The following is a 22,398-nucleotide window of genomic DNA, read 5'->3' as shown; positions in this document are numbered from 1 at the left end:
GCCATTAATGGTTTGGAATCTTAATAGCTCCTATCAACCAGGACAACTGACTGGGGCTCTGTTTGCAAGCAAGCCTTCCTGTGAGTCAGGCTGGGAGGAATGAAGGCTTGGGGTCTTACAGTGACATGTGATCATGTCACATGAACTGGAATCCATCTTTAACCTGGTGCTTTTCTGGGGAGGGAGGAGTGGAAACCCAGAGAGAAACAAAGGATTCCTGCCTTATGCACAAGATATATAAAGGAGTGGAACAGAATAAAGAGAGGAGCCATCATGACGAATCCCCTAGCTACCACCTGAGCTGGAACAAGAGCTGTACCAGGGGAAAAATTGTGCCCAGGCCTGGAAGGTGTCCAGTCTGAGGAAAAAAAACTTACTGAAGCATCGCTGAGGGTGAGATTATCTGTATTCACTTTGATTAGGCATAGATTTGCACATTTTATTTTATTTTGCTTGGTGACTTACTTTGTTTGGTCTGTTACTACTTGGAACCACTTAAATCCTACTTTCTGTATTTAATAAAATCACTTTTTACTTAATTAACTCTGAGTATGTCTGAATACCTGAGGGGAACAAACAGCCATGCATATCTTTCTATTGGTGTTATAGAGGGCAAACAATTTATGAGTTTACCTTGTATAAGCTTTATACAGGGTAAAATGGATTTATTTGGGTTTAGACCCCATTGGGAGTTGGGCATCTGAGTGCTAAAGACAAGCACACTTCTGTGAGCTGTTTTCAGGTAAACTTGCAGCTTTGGGGCAAGTAATTCAGACTCTGGGTCTTTGTTGGAGCAGACAGGCGTGTCTGGCTCAGCAAGACAGGGTGCTGGGGTCCCGAGCTGGCAGGGAAAACAGGAGCAGAGATAATCTTGGCACATCAGTTGGCAGCTCCTGGGGGTGGGGGTGGGGGCCTGTAATCCAACCCATCACAGCTGTCACTGGGGCAGTTCCACTGGTGGTAGCAATGGCAGAAGCTCTCCTGCAGGTTATCTGCCAATGTTTTTAACCACTGTATCATCCAGCCCTGCTCAGAACAGCTCTAGAGATTTAAAGTGCCAGCAGTCACTAGCACCTTGTTTTCATGCTAGGATGAGGGTAATGATACATACCAAGGAAGAGGGCATTGTAATGGCAGTGGCACAGGCTGAGATGCCAGTGAAAGTCTGCAGTGGCAACATGAGATCCACCACTATCACGGTAACGAATGCTTTTGCTTTATGCAGCACTTCTCTGAATTCTCCAAGCTGTGCACAGCAACTAGTAGAGGAGTCAGGAACAGAACCCAGGTCCTCTCACTCTGCAAGCCAGCCAGCCACCCCCCAATCACTAGACCATGCTTCCTTGGTGATCGGATGCACCCCCAAAACTCCCCAGTTACTCTGTCCGCGAGTTTCCAGCCATGGCAGTGCGCTCCCAGTTAAGTGAGGGTTATTTATTAACTCACACATCACAGGCTTATTTCTGAGTAACTGAAACACTGAAACACCTTAAACATGGGCTAAGGAGCTATGATTTTTAATGTAATGGTCACTGTACAGACAGGAAGTCCCCACTGGGGGCTTTCCCCCTGCAAAATATTCATCTGTTATTTACTTGTATTCCAGCAGTGCTTCCAGACACTAACCAAAATCAGGGCCCCATTATGCTAAGTGCTGTGCAAACACATAGTGAGAGACAGTCCCTGGCCCAAAGAGCTTACAAACAAACAGACACAGGTGAAAGAAAGGCATGATTATCCCCCTTTTACAGATGATTGACTTACCCAAGTTCACAGAGGTGATGGCAGAGCCAAAAAATGAACCCAGTTCTCCTTAGTCTCCAGAAGTGTCTTATCCACAAGAGCAACCTTTCTCCCTAAGTAGCCCAGGCTCCTCAGTCTTACCAAAACCCAGGCCTACACTTCACACTTACTTCAGTATAACTGCATCACCCAAGGGTATGAAAAATTCACCCCCTTGAGCAATGTAGTTATATCAACCTAACCCATTGTGTAGACAGCATTATAGCATCAGGAGAGCTTCTCTCACTGACGCAGCTCCCACCTCTCAGGGAGGTGGAGCTATTATGCCGCTAGGAGAGCTCTCTCCCATTGGCTTAGAGCATCTTCACCAGAAGTGCTACAGCGGCGCATCTGCATCGGTGCAGCTGTGCCGATGCAAGTTTCTAGTGTAGACTGGCCCTACTGACTCCAAGACTTTTCAAGAGCTGAACACTTACCAGAGTTTGAAATCTACTTTCCTCCCTCCCCTGGGTTCACTTTGTAGGGTTCCCCCCTTGATTACAGCCAGACCTCCCACTTGTCTCTTTGCCCCACTCACTTCCCTCTCTAAACTGTCTCCCTCTCCCCACCATCAGTAGATCCAGGGACTATGCCCCCAGTATGGGCACCTAGCCATGGCTGCACTAGTGCTGATTCTCATTCAGCAAGAGTCCAGACTGCAGAGGCAGCCTCAGGGGTCGTGGTGGGAAGGAGTGTCAGCTCAGCCCATCACGCTTTTTTGCTCCTTGTCTCTTGGCGCTGCCATATCCCTTGTTTCAGCTTTCCCATGTCATCCACCAGCACCTCCTTCTGGCCTCCCTTTGCCATGCACACCTGTACCATGTCCAGTACTCGCTGGAGCCGCCGGTCCAGAGCTTCCAGGTGAGGCTCTGATAGGACTGGCGAGAGGCGGTCTGAGGCCAGCGCCTCCCGCATGACGTCACTGAGGCGGTACGGCTCCGTGGCAAGCAGCTGCAAGCGCAGGAATGTCGACTTCTTGATACTAAGAGTGGGGGTGGGTGGAAGGGAAGAAAGGAGAAAACAAAAATCAACCAAGTTAAGGGACAGCCGCAACAACATCTGATATTCATGCAGTGCCGTCCAGCCTGACTGATCTCAAAGTACTTTGCAGACAGTATATGCAGGGATCGCTCACCCACTGCTGAAACCGACATCTCTGGGGTGAGGCGCAGCAGCCACTCTACTCCATGTGACAGAGATCCTACTTTTTCATTTTGAAAATCCAGTCACACAAGCCCAGACAGGGCACTTCCTGAACCAGAACAATCAGACTTCAACTGATTCCTTAGCAAGTTACCCCCTCTGGGGTGGAATCGGGCAGGAGGGAAGGGGCAAAGAGAGCAATTACCTGCAGCACTGCTGGAGAGGGGCCAGGATGGACATTTCATCATGAGAATGTCTCCCAAATCTACGGGGAGCAAAGAGAGTGTTGATTAGGAGTGTAATGTGCCCCTTATGGGCTGTGCAATATTGTCCATCCCACCTGGGCCAGCAATATGGCAATGACATCACAAGTGATGTCTGGGCTGCCACATCATTCCCAGTATGTGCAGAGACACCCTCCCGCCAGATCCTTCTCATTGCCTCACTGTGCGTGCTGTTCTCCATACTCCTTGTCAGCAGGAGTCCATCTCCCACTCTTACCCTCGGCCATTGTCCAGGTGAAGCAGGAAAGTGTCATTACCAAACTTCTCAAAGGTCTCATAGTGGTGTCGGTCCATGTTACCTGCAGAAGGGAGAGGAGAATGAGGACAGGGGAAGGGGGAAAGCAGTAGAGAAGATAAACTGGACATTCTGCTTCAAGCACATCCTGAGCTCCAGGGATAGAGTAGACAAAGAGCATGTCTACACTACAAAATTATGTTGACCTAAGTTACAATCGACACAGCCACCACAGTAATTAAATCACTTTTGCCTGTCCACACTATGCTCCTTGTGTCAGCAGTGCATGTCCTCACCAGGAGCCAGGGGCACTGATTTAACTGTCAGCGTGGGGCATTGTGGGACGGCTTCTGAAAGGCAGCAATGGTTGATATATGCAACTGCATCGATCTAACCACGTTGACCTAAGCACTACACCTCTTGTGAAGGTGGAGTTAAGTCGGCATAGTGGGTGAGTTGAGTTACATCAGCGGGGGCAACATTTTAGCATAAACACTTAGATTGACGTAAGCTGCCTTATGCCGACCTAACTCTGCAGTGTAGACCAGGGCAAAGAGCGTGTATGTGTATGTAGCCTCTCTCCTTTAGAGATGTGGGTTGAACTTCTAGTGGGTCAAACTTCTAGTGGGTCATCAGTGAAATGAGTTTGGTGGGCCTCAAAAATCACTGCCAATGTTGACAGGACTGGCTATTTCTTTTCAGGGGAGGTCCCAGACGAGGACAGTGGGGGATGCTACAGCTCAGGTCTGCATGCTTGTAGTCGGGGGGGCGGGGGGGGGAATGGAACTGCAGGAGAGAGCTGCATGCCAGGACTGCAGTGCAAAGGTAGAACTGTAGGTACAGTGAGATTGAGCAGGACTGGAATAGCTGGGAGTAGAGTAGAGCAGGTTGGAACTGTGAAAGGAGTACAGAAGATGGCCTGGTTTCTATATATCCTCAGGTAGTGAAGAAAGAAGCTAACATATTTTTGGACCCCTGATTATTTTTGAACATCCATAGAGATCAGAGACTAGAACAAAGCAGTTGAGATACTGATCTTTAAAAAAGGAAAGAAGAATGATCCTAGCAATCGCCACCCAGGTTAATGGAGCCATGAGCAATAAACAGCACAAGATTTATCAATAATAGATCTTGTCAGTCAAACTCTCCTGCATTTTAGATAAAATTACAAAGTCAGTGGATCTTAGTAAAACATTGGATACTGTGGCTCACAGAATCTTATTCTTAAAATTGATGTCGATATCATCTTGGATATGTCACTGTCCTGTGGACTGGAACCTGAATGGAAACTCTAAGACTAGCAAGCAATGGCACAGTAATGAGTTGGAGGAGCAGCCTAGAAAGGGGTACTGCAGAGATAACTGGTGGAGCCATCTCATTTAACATCTGGAAGAGGGAGTGAAGAGCATGTTAGTGGTTTTCACAGCTGGTACTAAACTGGAAGGAGCCACAGACCCCAGTGAGGAGAGAGAGAGATGTAACAAAAGGGATTTAAGGACTTGTCTACACACAACAACTGCACTGCTTTAATTATACTGCTACAGCTAAATCAGCCATGGTTGCTGGTTCCCCCATGAGGAATTGCCATGAGATGCATTCCAACTTCACTCTAATTAAAGCAAAAGCTATAGGTTAAGATATTCTGCTGAGCAAGGATTTGGACAGAATTGTACCAACGGCAGGTGGGATTGACACAGAGCTCTAAAGAGAGCACATCAGACTTTGCTGGATGTGCTAGGGATCCTGGCAATCTGATTGTCTGCACCTGGAAACCCTGCTCAGCAGGGGCGGCTCTAGACATTTCGCCACCCCAAGCATGGCGTTATGTCGCGGGGAGCGGTCCCACGGCATGCCGCCCCAAGCACGTGCTTGGCATGCTGGGGCCTGGAGCCCCCCCGGCTGCTCAGGGACAAAATATGAAGCAGATCATGTCCACAAACTGTTTTTCGACACCCTGCTAACGGATTTATTGACAGCAGCATTCAGACTGAACTGGGACCTCACCTGCAGTGACCTCAAGAGAAGCAAGGTCTGATGAATTTCTGCTTGACCACATGGATTCAGTGGTAGTACTGGAAGCTACAGACAGCAGAAGCTGATTGGATCTGCTTTTCTCCAAATACCAAAATTCAGTCTCATGGAACACTTACTATGGCAGGACCCTGAGAACTGTAAAGTACTGTAAATGGCCAGGGAAAATAAATTCCAGTAGAGTTAAACAGCTAATCATGACAGAAATAAGCAGACAAGTCACGACTGATGGCCAGTCAAGCCCAGCCTCCTCTCTTTAGCAATGGCCAGTGCAATACACGTCAGTGGAAAGTATAAAACTTACTTAATGGACAATTTATCCAATAATATGCCTATGTGGGGAAACAAGTGAAATAAACTGACAAGGAAGATCTCTGAAGTCCCTTGCAGGACAATGTTGAGGTACCAGCCAAGGAGATACCAGGGATGTAGCTGTTGTCCAAGCTGCAGAAAGAAGAGATGAGAAGAAAAATGGTGACCACTATTCCAGTATGTTGTCAGGCGTAAGGCATCAAGAAAAGGCGTGCACCAGAGAGTGAATACTGGCTAGCACAATGACACAGGCCAAGATTTTCAAAGGTGATGATTAGTGATTGGGGTCCCTGATCTGGGACAGCTTAAAAGGCCTGATTTGCAGAGGGCCAGTACTCAGCACCTTCTGACAATCAGGCCACTTTAAGATGTCTCAAGTTGGGCATCTAAAATCACTCAACACTTTTGAAAGTCTTGGCCATAGTTCCACATTTATTCCAGAAGAAGAAAATTAGAGAGAGGGAGGAATCGTCTGTTACAGACCCCTTAAAGTTTGGGGCATCAACATTCAGACATCTGCTTCAGGGAACAACCTTCAACTCTGGGGTCAAAGGACAGAAGTGTTTGAAAACATGGATAATGCTAACAGAAGGGTCAAGGGAGGAAAATGGCCTGCAGAGAAACTGGGAACTCCTAAAGAAGGAGTGAAGTTGTAATGCTCAGTCTTATTTCCCCACAACAGCATGCCCAGTTAATCCATCTGGTGGTATTTGTTAGTGTGTAACCTGAACAGAACCCAGGAAAAGGAAGAGGCAGATAAGTAGCAGAATGAAAATCGAGAAAGGAATGAAAGAGAAGAGATCACTGAGGACAAATCTAAGACATTAATTTCAAAGTCTAAGTTGTGTGTGGGACTTGGAGGATCAATCTGTCCCCAGCACAGAGCTGAGACTGAAGGCCTCCAGCTATTCTCACTGCAACAATCTGGGGCACCCTGAAAGCTATTAATGAACAATAGCCATAAATGGAGCAGAAGTCCAAAGGCACCAGCAGGAAAATCAGCCTAACTGCTTGCATCAGTGACAAAAGATAGTGGAAAAAGGGAAACTATCCAAGTTATGTAAAAAGTTAAAGAAATTGGGACTCAGCGGAGACAACAAACAAGCAGTGATCAAGACATGCTCTTCAGATCCCTAAGTGAACAGAACATTGTGAACAGCACCGAGGAATGGCACTGGAATACATCCATAGCAAAGAAGAAGGGTATGAAACAGGAGGGGCAGGAATAAGAGTGGTAGGGGGGAAAAAAAACCCAAACACTAACAGCATTCGCCAGTGACTGGGCAATAACCATCATTGTCCTTCAGCTGAATGTACTTGTGCAGCAAATGCTGTAAAACTGAATATTGTTTGTAGGAAAAGTAATGCAGATGCTACTGTTCAACAGCTTGGAGATACATTAAAAACCACCAGCCACCCTGTGTAAGAGCACAAGACACATAGGCAACATAGATTTACATCCCATATGGCCCCACTGAAGTAAATATAAGTTCTTCTCCCCTCCTATGACAGACATTCAGAACATAACTGACTGGTCTTTATTCCTGGCTTCAGTCATCAGATGTGGGGTGACAAAAGATCAGGTCCCTGTCACATGGCAGGAGTCAGGATGCACTGATTCTGGATGTCTACCCAGCAAATCAAAACCTGTGGCTGGCCTGTGCTAGCCAACTTGGGCTCACAGGGCTGTTTCATTGCTGTGCAGACTTCTGGGCTTGGGCCACAGCCCAAACTCTGGGATCCTGCCACCCTGCAGAGTCCAAGACCTTGGGCTCCAGCCAGAGCCACGGAGTCTACACAGCAATGAAACAGCCTTGCAGCCCAAGTCCTGCAAGCCCAAGTTTTTCTTTGCTTTGTGGACATACTCTCTGCGGCTACTGTAACAGCAGGATTTAACCATTTATTTTCCCCTCTTGCTTCCCAATAGATGGCACCATAATGTTAGCCGCTCTGAATGCAGATTGTGGGAAGGGATAAGACAGATGAATGACAAAACTCATAGATGCTATCGAGCCTTATTGCCTTGATTTAAAGAGTTCCCAACGCCACAACTCCTCAAGAATGGAATAATTCCATCACAGCCATTTTCATTAGTTAGTACTATTTCTATGACCTTTGTACGGGAAATTGTGATTTGTTGGCAGTGCTCGAAGGGGCGAGCCATTGGCTGTACACTCCAGCCCAGAGGATGCAAAAACAGATATAGAAAATGTTGGCCAGCTAAACAAAGCAGGATGCTGAAGTTAGATGTGTGGGGGCGCAAACCGTGGCACAGATAAGATAAAAAGGCACCTTTACTAAAAGGAAAGTAGCTCTCCCAGTGTAGCGTAGACCAACAATGCTGTAGTTTGGTCAACAAGGAAGCATGTGAAAGGACAATATTATACCCACTGCTGTGACTGTTACTCTGGAACACTTGATGAACTGGACTTCATCCTCCCAAACAACAACCTGAACCTCAGTGATCTAGGGCAGGTCATTATGGTGCCAGTGCATTAACAGTCAAGAAGAAAACAGCTTTCTGCTGGTAATGCAGAAAGTGTAATATATAACTGGAATGCTAAGAATGACATTTCAGAATGGGGGAAGTGGATGAGCCCAGGGTTCATTTGGTTTAAAACAATTCAAAACAAAAAATTCTGGAAGTTAAAAAGTTAAAATTAAGTGTAATGATGGAAATAGCTAATGCGGTGTGAAGTGCAATACCAGAGTGCAGCCAATAGGGGGTAGACCGTGGGACACATGCAGTAACACTGAGTAACAGTTGTTATGGGTAACCAGGGAAAGCAGGAAGTGGAGACAGACAAGTTCCCCAGAAGGGGCCCTGTCATTGCTCTGTGAGATCTGTCTGATCTATAAATAAAAGCAGAAGTGCCATGTAGGATCACGTGCCCTCAAGGATTTGCTGCTTGGCTTGTACTGAGCATGCTGACACAAACTGAGCATGCTCAGTAACACTGCTGAAGCCAGCTGCCCTGACTCTGCCCCCCCTACTATCTGCAGGCAGGGGTCATCTGAGGGTTGCCAACCCTCCAGGATTGGCCTGGAATCTCCGGGAATTAAAGATTAATCTTTAATTAAAGATTATGTCATGTGATGACATTTCCAAGAATACATCCAACCAAAACTGACAATCCTAGTCATCTATGCAAGAGCCTCAGAGCCTCCTTGCAGGCACGAGTGCGTCACATGTGGGCAGTCTGTAGGCCCAGGCCTGGGAGGGCATGGGCAGGTTGTTAGAAGGGCACCCACTCACCCATCAGGAAGTCAAGCACAGTCATGTCTATGAGGTCGATCAGGCGGGAGCCACTATCGTAGGGCGGTGTCTTTCTCACCTGAGCACAGTAATTCTGATTCAGCTCCCACCTTAGAAGAGGGGCCAAAAGGGGGAGAGAAAGTAAATCACAAGGTGTCCTGGGCTCTGGGACCGGGGGAGAGCATCGCAGAAACTTCGGATGACTTCTTTTAACCGTTAGGGCTTCCCTGGGCCTTCTCAATCCCCACCCCCAGGAATGGATTTCAAGGGACAGTCCATGGTAGTTTTCTAGGGTTGCCAACTTTCTACTTGCACAAAACCAAACACCCTTGCTCCGCCCCTCTGTTGAGGCTCTCCCCCTTATCCAAGGCTCCGCCCCACCGCTCACTCCATCCCCACATCCTCTGTCACTTGCTCTCCCCACCCTCTCTCACTCATTTTCACTGGGCCCAAGCACAGGTGCCAACTTTCTCTGGCGCCAGTGGGTGCTCACGGCCCCCCACCCCTGGCCCCACCCCAACTCCACTCTTTCCCCACCCCTGGCCCTGCCCCATTCCAACCCCTTCCCCAAAGTCCCCACCCCAACTCCACCCCCTCCCTGCCCCATTGGATCCCTTCCCCAAATCCCTGCCCCAGCCCCGCCTCTTCCCCCCCCCACGCCACATTCCCCCTCCTCCCCCCTTCCTCCCTGCCCTGCGAAACAGCTGTTTCATGGCACAAGCACTGGGAGGGGGGAGAAGCAGGACGTGGCGGCATGCTCGCAGAGGAGGTGGAGGTGAGCTGGAGCAGGGGGGGCAGGGTGGGGAGCTGCCGGTGGGTGGTGAGCACCCACCAGTTTTTTTCCATGAGTGCTTCAGCCCCAGAACACCCACAGAGTTGGCGCCTATGGGCCAGAGCAGGGGGTTGGGATGCAGGAGGAGGTGAAAGCTCTGACTGGGATATGGGGTGGGGAAAGGGATGAGGGCTTTCAGGTGTGGAAGGGGGCTCTGGGCTGAGGCAATGGTTTGGGATGCAGGAGGGGTTGAGGGCTCCGGCTGCGGGTATGAGCTCTGGGGTGGAGCCAGGGATGAGGAGTTTGGGGTGGGGGAAGGGGTGAGGGCTCTAGACTGTGGGTTCAGGCTCTGGGGTGTGGCCAGAAATGAGGGGTTCAGGGTGCAAGAGGAGACTCTGGGCTGGGGCAGAGGGTTGGGGTGCGGGGTGTATGTGAGGGCTCCGGCTGGGGGTGCAGACTTTGGGTGGGGCCAGGGATGAGGAGGTTGGGGTGAAGGAGGGTGCTCCGGGATGGGACTGAGGGCTGAGCGGGGATCAAGGCTGGAGCAGGGGGTTGGGACATGGGGGGGTGCAGGCTCTGGGTGGCACTTACCTCAAGAGGCTTCTGAAAGCAGCAGCATGTCCCCCCTCCGGCTCCTACGCAGTCAGGCGGCTCTGCACAGTGCCCCATCCGCAGGTGCCCCCCGCAGCTCCCATTGGCTGCAGTTCCCAGCCAATTGGAGCTGGCGCTTGGGGCAAGGGCAGCCTGCAGAGTTCCCTGGCTGCCCCTATGTGTAGGAGCCAGAGGGGGTACATGCTGCTGCTTCCAGGAGCCACATGGAGCCATGGCAGGCAGGGATCCTACCTTAGCCCCGCTGCACCATTGACTGGACTTTTAATGGAGCCACCAGTGTCCCTTTTCAACTGGCATTCCAGTCGAAAACCGGACACCTGGCAAACCTCATGTCCCCCATCATGTTTGGCTGTGCTGAGGGGAACACCACCATCTTCAGTTTGCATCCCTGACCCAGCGCCTTGACACTGTCTGTATCACCTTCCTCACCCCCTCCTCTTCCCCACACAGCTGTCAGAATTGCTGTCCCCCCACCACATCTCTCCTGCAGCCCCCATCCCATTGCCACTCTCCACCCACACCATCTGCACCCCTAACCTTCCCTCCCAACACACTCACTCTGCCTTCTTGCTCTTGTGGTACGAGCGTCTCCAGGGGCTGCGCCAGGAGTGGCGTTTGGCCAGTTCCTTGTCGGGCAGAAGGGCTGCCATGGAGCCCTCGAGCTGGTCCGGTTTGCCACACAGGGCGTGCTCCGTGGAGCAGTAGTAGGAGCACTCGCCGAAGAAGCAGACATTGCTGGCTGAGGAGGAGCCGATCAAATCAGGACAGAGCAAAGGTCAGCAAAAAGCAGCAGTTCCAACCCACCCAAGGAGTAACAGAGCCTATCTGGTGAGGGCGATGGCTGCTGGCTGAGGAGAGCTCACTGCAGGACATGGACAGTAATTCTGTACAGCAGTCGATCTAGATGAGAAGAGAGCAGGTCTGCTCTTGTTGTGCAGTTAACCTAAAAGGGCTCCAGCGTGGCTGGAACGCAGCAAGGACATAGCCGGGATCCCACTATCACACCCACAGGCTGAAATACACGGCTAGCAGGAGATCGATGAGTTGGGGAGAGGACCTGCCCACTGGGTAAAGTAATTGGAGTTATCTGCCTGAATGCATCTTTGCCAAGATACAGGACTTCCCAAGGGAAGATGGGATTCCTTGGCAGGTAACCTCTAGTGAGATGGAGTAACCAGGCCGATAATCTGGATTGGAAGAAGACATAAAACCAGGCAGATAACCCAGGAGTGGCTCCAGAGCACTCAGGCAGGTGATCTCCATCCAGATGCACTGCAGATCATTCCTTAATTACATGTAGGTTGGGCAGTGGCAAGTGAGGTGTGAAGATGCGTGTCGTGGGAGTTGCAATTCCCCAACAGGAGCCCAGCCAGGGAGCTTGTGATGGGCACACAGGCAGAGAACACTCACCTGGGGAAATGAAGAAGGTTCTAGCCAGTTTCTTGTCAGTTGTGATGTCACGAATCTCTTTAGTTATATTCACCAAACGACCAGCCACTGGAGGGATTCTCCGGAAATCCAGGATCCTTCAGGGACACGGAGAGAGCACAAGGAACTAAACAAAACACAGGACCAAAGCAGTTTCTTCCCTAAGCTGAGTGCTTGTTTCACAACCAGATGGAAGACAGTAAGAACATCATCTGCAGTGACTTTAGCTAGAGTAAAAGTGACAAGGGCTATTGATCACCATGCTTTAGTGTGTAAGATGTGGAGTCAGGAATATCTCTACTACCCCACTGTTGTAGTATTGCACAATTAGGTGCACATGACAGGGATTTTGCACCTTCCTCTGAAGCTTCAGGTACTGGCAGGTGTTAGACACAGGTTTTCGGACTAGATGGCCCATGGGTCATTGCCCTGCTCTCCCGTAGCTGGAGATTGAGTACAGATGATCTGATCCAACACAACAACTCCTGAGTTCCTGGAGAAGATACTCCAATGCAGCATTTTTCAAATTCAGCCACCATAGCCACATGGGCCCACCAGGGGCTTTTCTTGTGGCCACAGCTTCCTGGGCTGTGATTGGAGGGGAAATGGGAGGGGGGAAACAAAGCAGCAGCCTCTCCCCCTCCCTGGTGCTCCTAAATACATGAGCTTGGTATTGGTTGCTAGGGCTGCCAGCGGGGGTTGGGTCATACCCCCTTCTGAAGACACCTGGGGCACAACACTGGAGGAGCAGGCAGCCAGTGAGTTCCCCAACTTCCCATCGGCAGTGGGGCTCAGGCTTTGGGCTTCAGCCCTGGGGTGGTGGGGCAGTAGACTCTTGCCACAGGGCTTTGGTTTCCAACCCCAGACTTTGGCCTCGCAGTAGCAGGGCCCCAGGCTCCTGCCACATGGTTTCACGCTCCATCCCCCAGTCACGAGGCTTCAGGCTCTGGCCCCCTGCTGCCTCCCTTGGACATCCACCAACTCATCCCCATCACCCCTGGCCACTGCTGCCTCCCCCAACTCCCATCCAGGGCTTAATTTGTCCCTAGGCTTGCCAGGGCTGAGTTAATCTACTGTCAAAAGTGATATATGTTTAATATCACTTTTCACAGACTTATTGCTAGCAATAAATTAATTACAATGATTTGGATGTGTATATGGGCATATTTATTTGTTTTTCCTGAAGCTAATTAAGCATTTTAGGGAAAAGTGTGAGAGTAGCCACCAGCAAGAGTTGGTGGTTGCACTCCCAGGCCACCAAATAAAATTTGTCTAATGAAGGCTGGGAATCTACCAGAAACTCCCTGACTTTGTCATTAGGGAAATAAAGAATAGGTCTCATTGGGCCTGTGTCCTGCACCTGACGTGCAATGGTGGTAGATTTCAGTCGGGTCTGTCCCTAAGTAGATATTGGTTCACATCAAAAAATTACTTTACAATCTGGCAGGACAATCTGTGTTTAGGAGAGGCCTGTATTGGAAGTGCATGGGGTCAGTATTAGGGTACATCAGCAGAGCTGTGTGGCAGGCCAGAACTGGCCAGGGGCAGGCCAGCAGGGATCGTATGGGTCTGGACAAGAGTACATGGACAGAACTGGATTGTGGGGGGGCAAGGTGAGGGGTGCTCTAATGTCAGGATTGAAGGGTACTGGCAGCTGCTTTTATCAGAGGGTAGCAGGACTGCTAGAGTAGGAAATGCTGCAGGTCAAGACTGAGGTGCATTGGCAAAGGCATATGCCTTCCAGGGCCAGGTTTGGGCCCATTGAATGAGCAGTGTGTGCAGGATCTTATGAATGAGTGACCATGGAGTTTAATCTACATAGCATTGTAGAGGTGCATGATGTTTTGGTGACATAGCACCTTGGGGAAATAATTGTGTAACAGTCTGAATAAGAGTTCCCCTCTTTCCCCACCAGATGGAGAAAGGGGGCTCCCTGCAGATGGCAGATCCTGTGGCTAAGATCTCAGGACTGCTGTCAGCCTCCTTTAATAGATGTACTCTCTGTCCCCTGAAGAACAGAGTTGGGAGCTGGAAGGGCTTTGAGGGGCTCACCTGTCCAGGTGAAAGGCTGCTATTTCTGCATTGTGTCGTTCAAAGTCCGAGAAGTAAAAGAAATCTGCTGGGGTCTCTTGGTCCCGAGTCTGCCTGAAATGAAAGGATATGGGGGGAGAATGGGACAGAGGAGGTTAAAGTCTCCAGTGCTGAGTCTAAGCCTGCTCACCACTATGAGGGAAACTTAGAGTCATTCACTTTCTGATCTATATGCATGTTTTATGTCACTTCCCTCTCCAAACTCAGTGGACACCAGAGCAGTGGAAACCACCTCCAACCCCATTCATTAACTGCCTCAGTGTCACCCCATCATTTGCTATATGTTTCATAGATTCATAGATTCCAAGGCCAGAAGGGACCATTATGATCATCTAGCTCAGTGGTTCTCAACCCCTGGGGCTGCTTGTGGCCCAATCAGCACACAGCTGCAGCCCAAGTGATGCCCTCAGGGCCATACAGCACACAGCTGCAGTCCACATAATACATAGAGAGCTGCATACGTGGCCCACAATGGTAAATAGATTGAGAACCACTTATCTAGCTTGACCTCCTGTATAACCCAGGCCATAGAACTTCCCCCAGATCATTCCTCAAGCAGATCTTTAGAAAAACATCCAATCTTGGTTTAAAAATTGCCAGTGATGGAAAAATCCACCACGGCCCATGGTAAATTGTCCCAATGATTGATTACTCTCACCATTAAAAATTTACATCTTATTTCCAGTCTGAATTTGTCTGGCTTCAGCTTCCAGCCATTGGATCATGTTACACCTTTCTCTGCTAGGCTGAAGAGCCCATTATCAAACATTTCTTCCCCATGTAGATACTTATAGGCTATAAATAAGTCACCCTTTAACGGTCTCTTTGTTAAGCTAAACAGATTGAGCTCTTTGAGTCTATCATTGTGCAGGGCCGCCCAGAGGCGGGGGGCAAGAGGGGCAACTTGCCCCAGGCCCTGGGCTCCGCAGGGGCCCCCACGAGAGTTTTTCGGGGCCCCTGGAGCGGGGTCCTTCACTCGCTCGGGGGGCCCCAGAAAACTCTTGCGGGGCCGAGCCCCGGAGCTTCTTCCATTCCCGGTCTTCGCTGGCGGGGCAGTCCTTCCACTCCGGGGCGGAAGGACCCTCCGCCATCGCATTACCACAAAAGCGGGACCTGCCGCCAAAGTGCAATCCGGTCTTCGACAGTAATTTGGCGGCGGGGGGCCCTTCCGTTCAGGGACCCCCTGCCGAAATGCCCCGAAGACCCGCGGCGGGGGTCCCCCGCCACCGAATTACCGCCGAAGAGCGGGCTGCACTTCGGTGGCGGGTCCCGCTTCGGCGGTAATTCGCCGGCGGGGGGCCCCCGCCGCGGGTCTTCGGGGCACTTCAGCGGCGGGTCCCAGAACGGAAGGGTCCCCCGCCGCCGAACAGGGCCGGCTCTAGACATTTCGCCGCACGAGGGGCCCCCTGCCGCTTGCCGGTCCCACGGCTCCGGTGGACCTCCTGCAGGCATGGCTGCGGAGGGTCCGCTGGTCCCGTGGCTCCCGTGGGCCTCCCGCAGGCGTGCCTGCGGATGCTCCACCGGAGCAGCGGGACCAGCAGACCCTCTGCAGGCACGCCAGCGGGAGGTCCACCGGAGCCGCCTGCCGCCAATGGCCCCAGGCCCCCGGAATCCTCTGGGCGGCCCTGTCATTGTGTCAGGCAGTGTTTCCTAATTGTCTCATTATTCTCATGGCTTTTCTCTGAACCCTCTCCAATCTATCAACATCCTTCTTGAACTGGGGGTGCCAGAACTGGACACAGTACTCCAGCAACGCTTGCCCCAATCCCAAATACCAGATAAAATAACTTCTCTTCTCCTACTTGAGATTCCCATTTATATATCCCAGAATTGCATTAGGACTTTTGGCCAAATCACCATGTGGGTTGCTCATGTTCAGCTTATCCACCATGACCCTCAACCCTTTTTCAGTCACTGCTTCCCAGGATAGAGTCCCCCCTCCTGACATTCCTCCTGTTATTCTTTACATATACATGCTGTCAGGCCCATAGAGAGAAATGAGCAGCCACAGTACATCATGCTGGCTGGGGCCCACCTCCTCCCATTTCTTTATTTACAGACATTACTGATGTTCTGGGAGGCATCATGCTTGGGACCCCCTGGTACAACCGTCCTCCCTGCCTTCCACCTCTTGTAAATCCTACACGTTTTTTTGTTTTTTGGGGGGATCTGTAACAATGTTAGGGTTCAGAAGTATCTGAGCATGAGAATTTGGAGTAGTAGATTTCTGAAAAGCATTATCAACAAAACTGCCTCTTTCTAAGCTATATTTGATCACACAAAGGGTAGTGATTTCATGAAACTGTCTGTGAAACCCTGCAAAACACACCTGGGTTTCATTTCACACTGGAAACAACTGCGGTTTTGTCAAAGTGTTCCTGGAAGCCAAGGTCCAGTGTGTGACCCACAGCTGACTTACAGCTTTGTGGTGAAGTTGTGCAAACAATGTACAAAATGATCCACTCTGAGGATTTGCTCCCCGCTACCACAAGAGGTCGCACCACCCCATCAGAAACAAACAGCTGACCAGCATGTCTCATTTGTTCCCCGGAAGGAGGTGTCAGTGGGGGAGGTCACCTCATGTCCCCACCAGCTTCCCTTATAGGGACTCTGGTAAGTAAGCTCATGGAATAAGGCTAAAGTTCCTGCCTCCCTCAGTTTCCTAGCTAGATTTTCCTCACCAGGTAATGAAATGATTTAAGATGAGCCCAAGCCCGGGGTATTTGGATCCAGGATGTTGGTACAGGCCCATCTCTGGGACTGACCAGGCCCTGGCCCCTCTCCTGCTGGCCTTACTCACTTCATGGGTTTGAAGAGTGCCTCTCCATAATTTGGGAACGTCATGATCAACTTCAGCTGGGTCCCTCCAGGTTTCTGGACTGAAATGATATAGATAAGAATCAGGGCCAGGGCAGAAGAAAAGGGGAAAAGAGAATGAGGAGAGGGACAGACAGACACAGAAGAGGGACAAAAAGCAACGTAGACACAGCGAGCATGCGTGGGGAGGCAAACGAGACTGGTACCTGAACTGATGATTTTCTGTGTAGCCAATTCCTCCAGCAAAATGGGAGTGATGCGGTCCTGCCGGGAGTACAGCTCATAGCGATTGATGCCAATGTGGAACCTGAGCCATGTGGGGTAGGTATCATATGGGGTCTTCCCAGTCGGAAGGACCATCTCTGCTTTACTGCTGCTGACCCTGCAGTCCAAAAGCCACCCCCACATAACAACAACAGGGTTTAGGACATGCACAATGTACTCTCCATCTCCAGAGTGCTCCCTTATGGTCACACCAAACAAAATCAGCCCCTTCTCACACATCTATCAGCAAACAAGAAGCTGGCAGGGGACTGGGTGGAGAGGAACATGGGTGTCGGGTATAAGATAGGGTGACCAGATGTCCTGATTTTATAGGGACAGTCCTGATATTGGGGGATTTTTCTTATATAGGTTCCTATTACCCCCACCCCATCCCAATTTTTCACCCTTGCTATCTGGTCACCCTAGTACAAGAGGCTTGGGGAGGCTAAACCTCACCATATGGAGCAAGCAAACCCCTTGGGAGGTGCACTGACCTGCCGCCTTTAGGGTGCTGCCGGTGGAAGTTCCTGAGAGGTGGGGTGGGGATGCCACCAGCACCCAGACAGTGGCCCTGCCCATGCTCCACTCCAAGGTCCCTCCCCACCCACTCCTCTTCCCCCTCCCCCTCTGTCGCTTGCCCTTAAGGCAGGAGGTGGCAGAAGAAGTGAGTGTCAGGTGGGTGGGGCCTCAGGGGAGGAAGCCAAGCTGGAGCAGGCCTACAGGCCGGGCACTGGTGGCCCTGCCCTACTTCTAGGGAGCTTCCAGCGCTCAGCTTCAGCCTCCCCAAACGCAAGAGTCACGTGTGGCTGATGGAAAGAGCTAGGAGGAATGGCAATACAAAGAGGTGGGAGAGCACTCCCTGCTATTCCAGGCCTAGGCTCCTACACACACCTCAGTCCTGACCTACAGCATCCCTGGCTCTGCCTGGGCTGGACCTCTCCAAAGGGTCCCCTTGCATCTGGTCTTACCACAGGCCAAATATTTTGGGGCAGACCAAACCTTTGGCCCACAGTGCCTGCTAGGCACAGATGAGGGAGGATGCGTTATCTGATGATCCGAGAAAGATTCCACAGTATCTCTTTAAGAAAGACAATAGATTTAAACTTCTTAGCCCTTTTTTGCCTGCATTTTAACTTGGAGTCAAAATCTAACTGAATTTCCCCCGGCATAAGGATTACCACCGGTGTGTACAGTTAGTTGTAGGATATCAATTACTTTAAAGGGCACATCTGTATTTATATATTTTTAAATGTCAGAACAAAGGAGATTCATAGTTATTTTCCAGAAACAACCTTAACGCTGACTCTTTATCCCGACCCATTATTTCCCTTGTCATATGCCCCTGATTTACCTGGGGAGAGGAGTTTGTGTTATCTCTATTAAAACTATCAGACAGTGTAGTTTCTGCACACTTGCATTATGATGTTACATTACAGTAGCACCTAGGCCCAGATCTTTAAATGTACTTAGAAGCCTAAATATCTGAGGATCTGGGCACTTGGGAATAGGGCCCCATTGTGCCAGGTACTGTACAAGCATAGAACAAAAGACAGTCCCACCCCCAAAGAGTTTACACTCTAAATCTACTCCCCGCCCCAGAAGTATACTGAAACTGCATCTAATAGTTCTACCTTAAACACAGACCCATCTTCCTGGTTAAGTTATAGACATATGACAGACTAATCCTCTGAGATAGATAGGGTTAAGCTTGTTTGTGGAATATAGCTCTGAATTTCCATTCTTTCTAACTTTTATTTGTAATAACTACGATGTGGTTCCTTTAAAGTAGCTACTATGCATTTACAATATTAATTACCAGCTGGCTTTTGTTTCTTCATCTAGGCAATAGTGGTGACACAGGCACATGGGGACGCAAATAACCACATGCCAACAGTGCAGATCAGAGAGCATCTCATGAAATGCAAGGCAGGAACTTAACTGTTGGTCATCTCATTTCAAAGGGGGGCAGTCTGGAGAACGGGAATGCAAATGGTTAGTGCTATGGAGAGGGGAAAGAGGCTTCTTATGCATGGAGAGATTAAAGACTATTGAGTTTGGAAAGGAGATGAGGAGATATAATTTTTATTCAAATAAATATTTATTCTAATAATGAATTGTATAGAGCTGGCCAGCCCAAAAGCTCCCATTTGACTTTGTTTCAGGAGATGAGGACAAGGGGGCCCTCCCATTACAAGGAAGTACATTTAAAATGAACTAAAGGAAATACTTGGATCCTCTGGGCAGCCCTGGATATGAGCAAGGGGGCTGGGGCAGTGCCGGGTGTTCGGCAGCAATTCGGCGGCGGGTCCCTCTCGGAGGGAAGGACCCGCTGCCGAAGAATGACGTGGCAGTGGTAGAGCAGCCTAAGTGCTGCCAATCGTGGCTTTCCCCAGCCGCTTGCAGTCACCAGGCGGCGCTCCAAGGCTTCAGCAGCACTTCAGCAGCAGGTCCTTCACTCGCTCCGAGTCTTCCGCTGCACTGAAGGACCTGCCGCTGAAGACCCAGAGTGAGTGAAGGGCCTGCTGCGGAAGTGCAGCCGAAAAGCTGGAGCGGCTCACAGGGCCCCTGTGGGGCCCAGGGCAAATTGCCCCACTTCCCCCTCTCTGGGCGGCCCTGCTCATATCATCTGATTTTGGCAGCCCAGTTTGAGACACTTTAAAGAGGCCAGATTGTTTAGAAAGTGCCATTCACCCGCCCTCTGAGGAGCCTCCAGTGGGGCTTGCAAAATCACTAGTGACTTTTGAAAACACAGGCCATAGCCAAGAACTATCCTGTGGAATTTACTGCCGCAGGACAACTGAGGCAAATAGCTTAGTACAGTTCAAAAGGAGGGCCTTTATGGGATGTGGAACAACAGTGACTGACTAGGATAAAGTTATAATGGCCCATGCTCCAGGGGAAAAGCTGATCACTCGCTGAATTCAAAATACATCCCCACCCTCCCAAAAATATGGTATGGTATTGCACAGCTAGTTAGGTGCATTATGGGGATTTTGTGCCTGCCTGCCAAGGATCTGAGAGTGGTCACTCACGGGTGAAGGCCCATGGCTGGCTTTATCTATACCTGGGTAGCAGCTTAGGAGGCCACATGTATGGTCATAGCCCTGTACTAGAACACAAGCCCTGCAAGGCTGGCTGGCTGGCCGTCCAGCCGGCATTGCGTCCTGGGATTGGGGCCTGGATCTTCTAAACTAGGGGTCGGCAACCTTTCAGAAGTGGTGTGCCAAGTCTTCATTTATTCACTCTAATTTAAGGTTTCGCGTACCAGTAATACATTAACATTTTTAGAAGGTCTCTTTCTATAAGTCTATAATACATAACTAAACTATTGCTGTATGTAAAGTAAATAAGGTTTTTAAAATGTTTAAGAAGCTTCATTTAAAATGAAATTAAAATGCAGAGCCCCCCAGACTGGTGGCCAGGACCCAGGCCATGTGAGTGCCACTGAAAATCAGCTCGCGTGCCGACTTTGGCACCAGTGCCATAGGTTGCCTACCCCTGTTCTAAACCAAGAGGGGGAGGAAAAGTGGAGACACCAAAATAATTATTTACCCAGCATCCAAATACATTTAGGGCCAGCCCTGGACACGATACCATGCTGGATGGACCATAGGCTGGTCTGGTTACTGTGTTCCTAAAGAATATACTGTGTCAAGTGGTCTCTCACCATTCATCACTCCCACTGCTTTTCAGCGTGAACTTCTCTTTGGGATTGACACTGAAGAGCTTGTCCTTCTTCACCAGTTCCGGGATTGGGATCTTATAGAGGGGATGCTCAAAGAGTACTGCCATCTTTGACCGCTCTGTCCATGCCAACTTCCCTCCTGCCCACTGGTGCTTAAAGTCACGATCTCGGAGAACTGTCTTGCTTCTGTCACCTGCTGGTGGCCTCCCTTCCAGTGAGCGGGAGCCTTTCTCCAAGGAGCCATTGCTGCCACTAAAATCCTGAAGAATCCTCAAGCTCAACTTTTTTGGGACTGAAACTAATGGGCCGGATGGCGGGAGGCCGAAGGGGTTTGCTGCTTTTGGGATACAGCTGCAGGAGCTGGGAGCGGCTGGGAGAGCCAAGTCCAACGCCATGTGCATCAGGAGAGCCAAGAGAAGTAGAAAGAAGAGCAAAATTTTAAACTTCCTCTGGAGCAGAGTCTGCAATCGGCGTAACATACTCTCCAGGCTGATACACGTGGCAAGGTGCAAGTGTCCACGTGTGGGTAGGAAAGAGTTAATACTTATGCAGTGCGATCGCCTTGCCAAAAACAAGAAGGATGGAGAAGTCCTGAGCAGTGTAGCACCCTGGATTTAGAGTTTCAGCGTTAAAAACGCAAGGGCAATGCAGAAGTTGGGGTTTGCAGGTGAAAAGTAAGCTAGCAACACTTGTCACCTTCTCTTCTGCTGCTGCTGCCGTTTCAGGACAAAAGAGGATTGTGTCTGTCCATGGCAGTGAGTCTGGAGCAGCTCCCAGGTCCCTTGTGGAGAGGACCCCCTGGATGTGGCAGCTGTCAGCAGGACAGAGAGGAAAGGAGGTTGCAGCTTGGTTTATCAGCGTTGATAAGGAAAGAGCAGGCAGTGCCAAGGTTAGAGTGAATGGGGCAAGTTCCAGATCAGTTGCAGCAGATTGTTCAATAACAGAAGTGACTGGACAATCCCCTCACCTAATCCACCCTCTCTCCCAGACTGCTCCTCACATACTCACCCAAGTACCCCCATCCATTCACACTGACATACCATCGTACATAGCCCCACACACTCACCCTGACTTACCCACTCACCCTTACATCAGGACCCATTCACCTACTCCTACCCACTCACATACCCCCCCCAGTCACCTTGACAAATGCCCCCCATCTGCATTTATATCTACATGCATACACCTACATATTCATCCACCTATAAAGAACTTGCTCACGATGGGACACTGACAGATAACCACATATACACTAACATCTCCCCTGATACCTACAAGGTCCCTCAAACATACCAACCTCTTCACTGACACGTACATACAGAGACACTCGTACTGGATAGATCAACAATTTAAGTATTGGCGGAGCTAGGGGAGAGGGACGGGACTGGCACATCAGGGGTGCAGATCAGGAGTGAGGTATGCTGGCAAAGCTGCTTTGGGGTCCCAGGCTCAGTGCTGTAGGTTAGGAGCAAGGTGGATGTACAACTGCTTTGGGATCTTAGAACTGGAACAGAGGATGTTTTGGGTCAGAATTTAGGGGATGTATCAAATCTAGGGTGGGGCTGCAACACTGGAACAACAAGGGGTGCTGATGTCATGCTCAAGGTGCCATGGAAGAGTTATTCGAGTACCTGCACTATAGGATACCTGCCCCCTTGCACTACCTTGTTTCTGCTGATACCGCAC

The 22,398-nt window shown here is 50.1% G+C and overlaps 1 protein-coding gene across 1 annotated transcript; it reads right to left on the bottom strand.

Annotated features, from left to right (window-relative positions):
• Positions 1 to 2,490: 2,490 nt before the first annotated feature.
• LOC127030637 (extracellular serine/threonine protein kinase FAM20C-like) lies at positions 2,491 to 21,191 on the bottom strand. Its single transcript, XM_050917228.1, has 10 exons — positions 20,695 to 21,191; positions 16,970 to 17,145; positions 16,747 to 16,825; positions 13,908 to 14,000; positions 11,838 to 11,953; positions 10,986 to 11,166; positions 9,044 to 9,153; positions 3,427 to 3,508; positions 3,131 to 3,190; positions 2,491 to 2,764 (listed from the first exon to the last, which is right to left on the bottom strand). Exons 1-10 carry the CDS (start codon positions 21,189 to 21,191, stop codon positions 2,491 to 2,493), a joined length of 1,668 nt encoding a protein of 555 aa, XP_050773185.1.
• Positions 21,192 to 22,398: the final 1,207 nt, after the last annotated feature.

Source organism: Gopherus flavomarginatus, chromosome 1, assembly GCF_025201925.1.
Source record: "Gopherus flavomarginatus isolate rGopFla2 chromosome 1, rGopFla2.mat.asm, whole genome shotgun sequence".
Lineage (NCBI taxonomy): Eukaryota > Metazoa > Chordata > Testudines > Testudinidae > Gopherus > Gopherus flavomarginatus.
The sequence above is the reverse complement of the archived record's forward strand: the minus strand, read 5'-3'. Positions and strand labels throughout refer to the sequence as shown.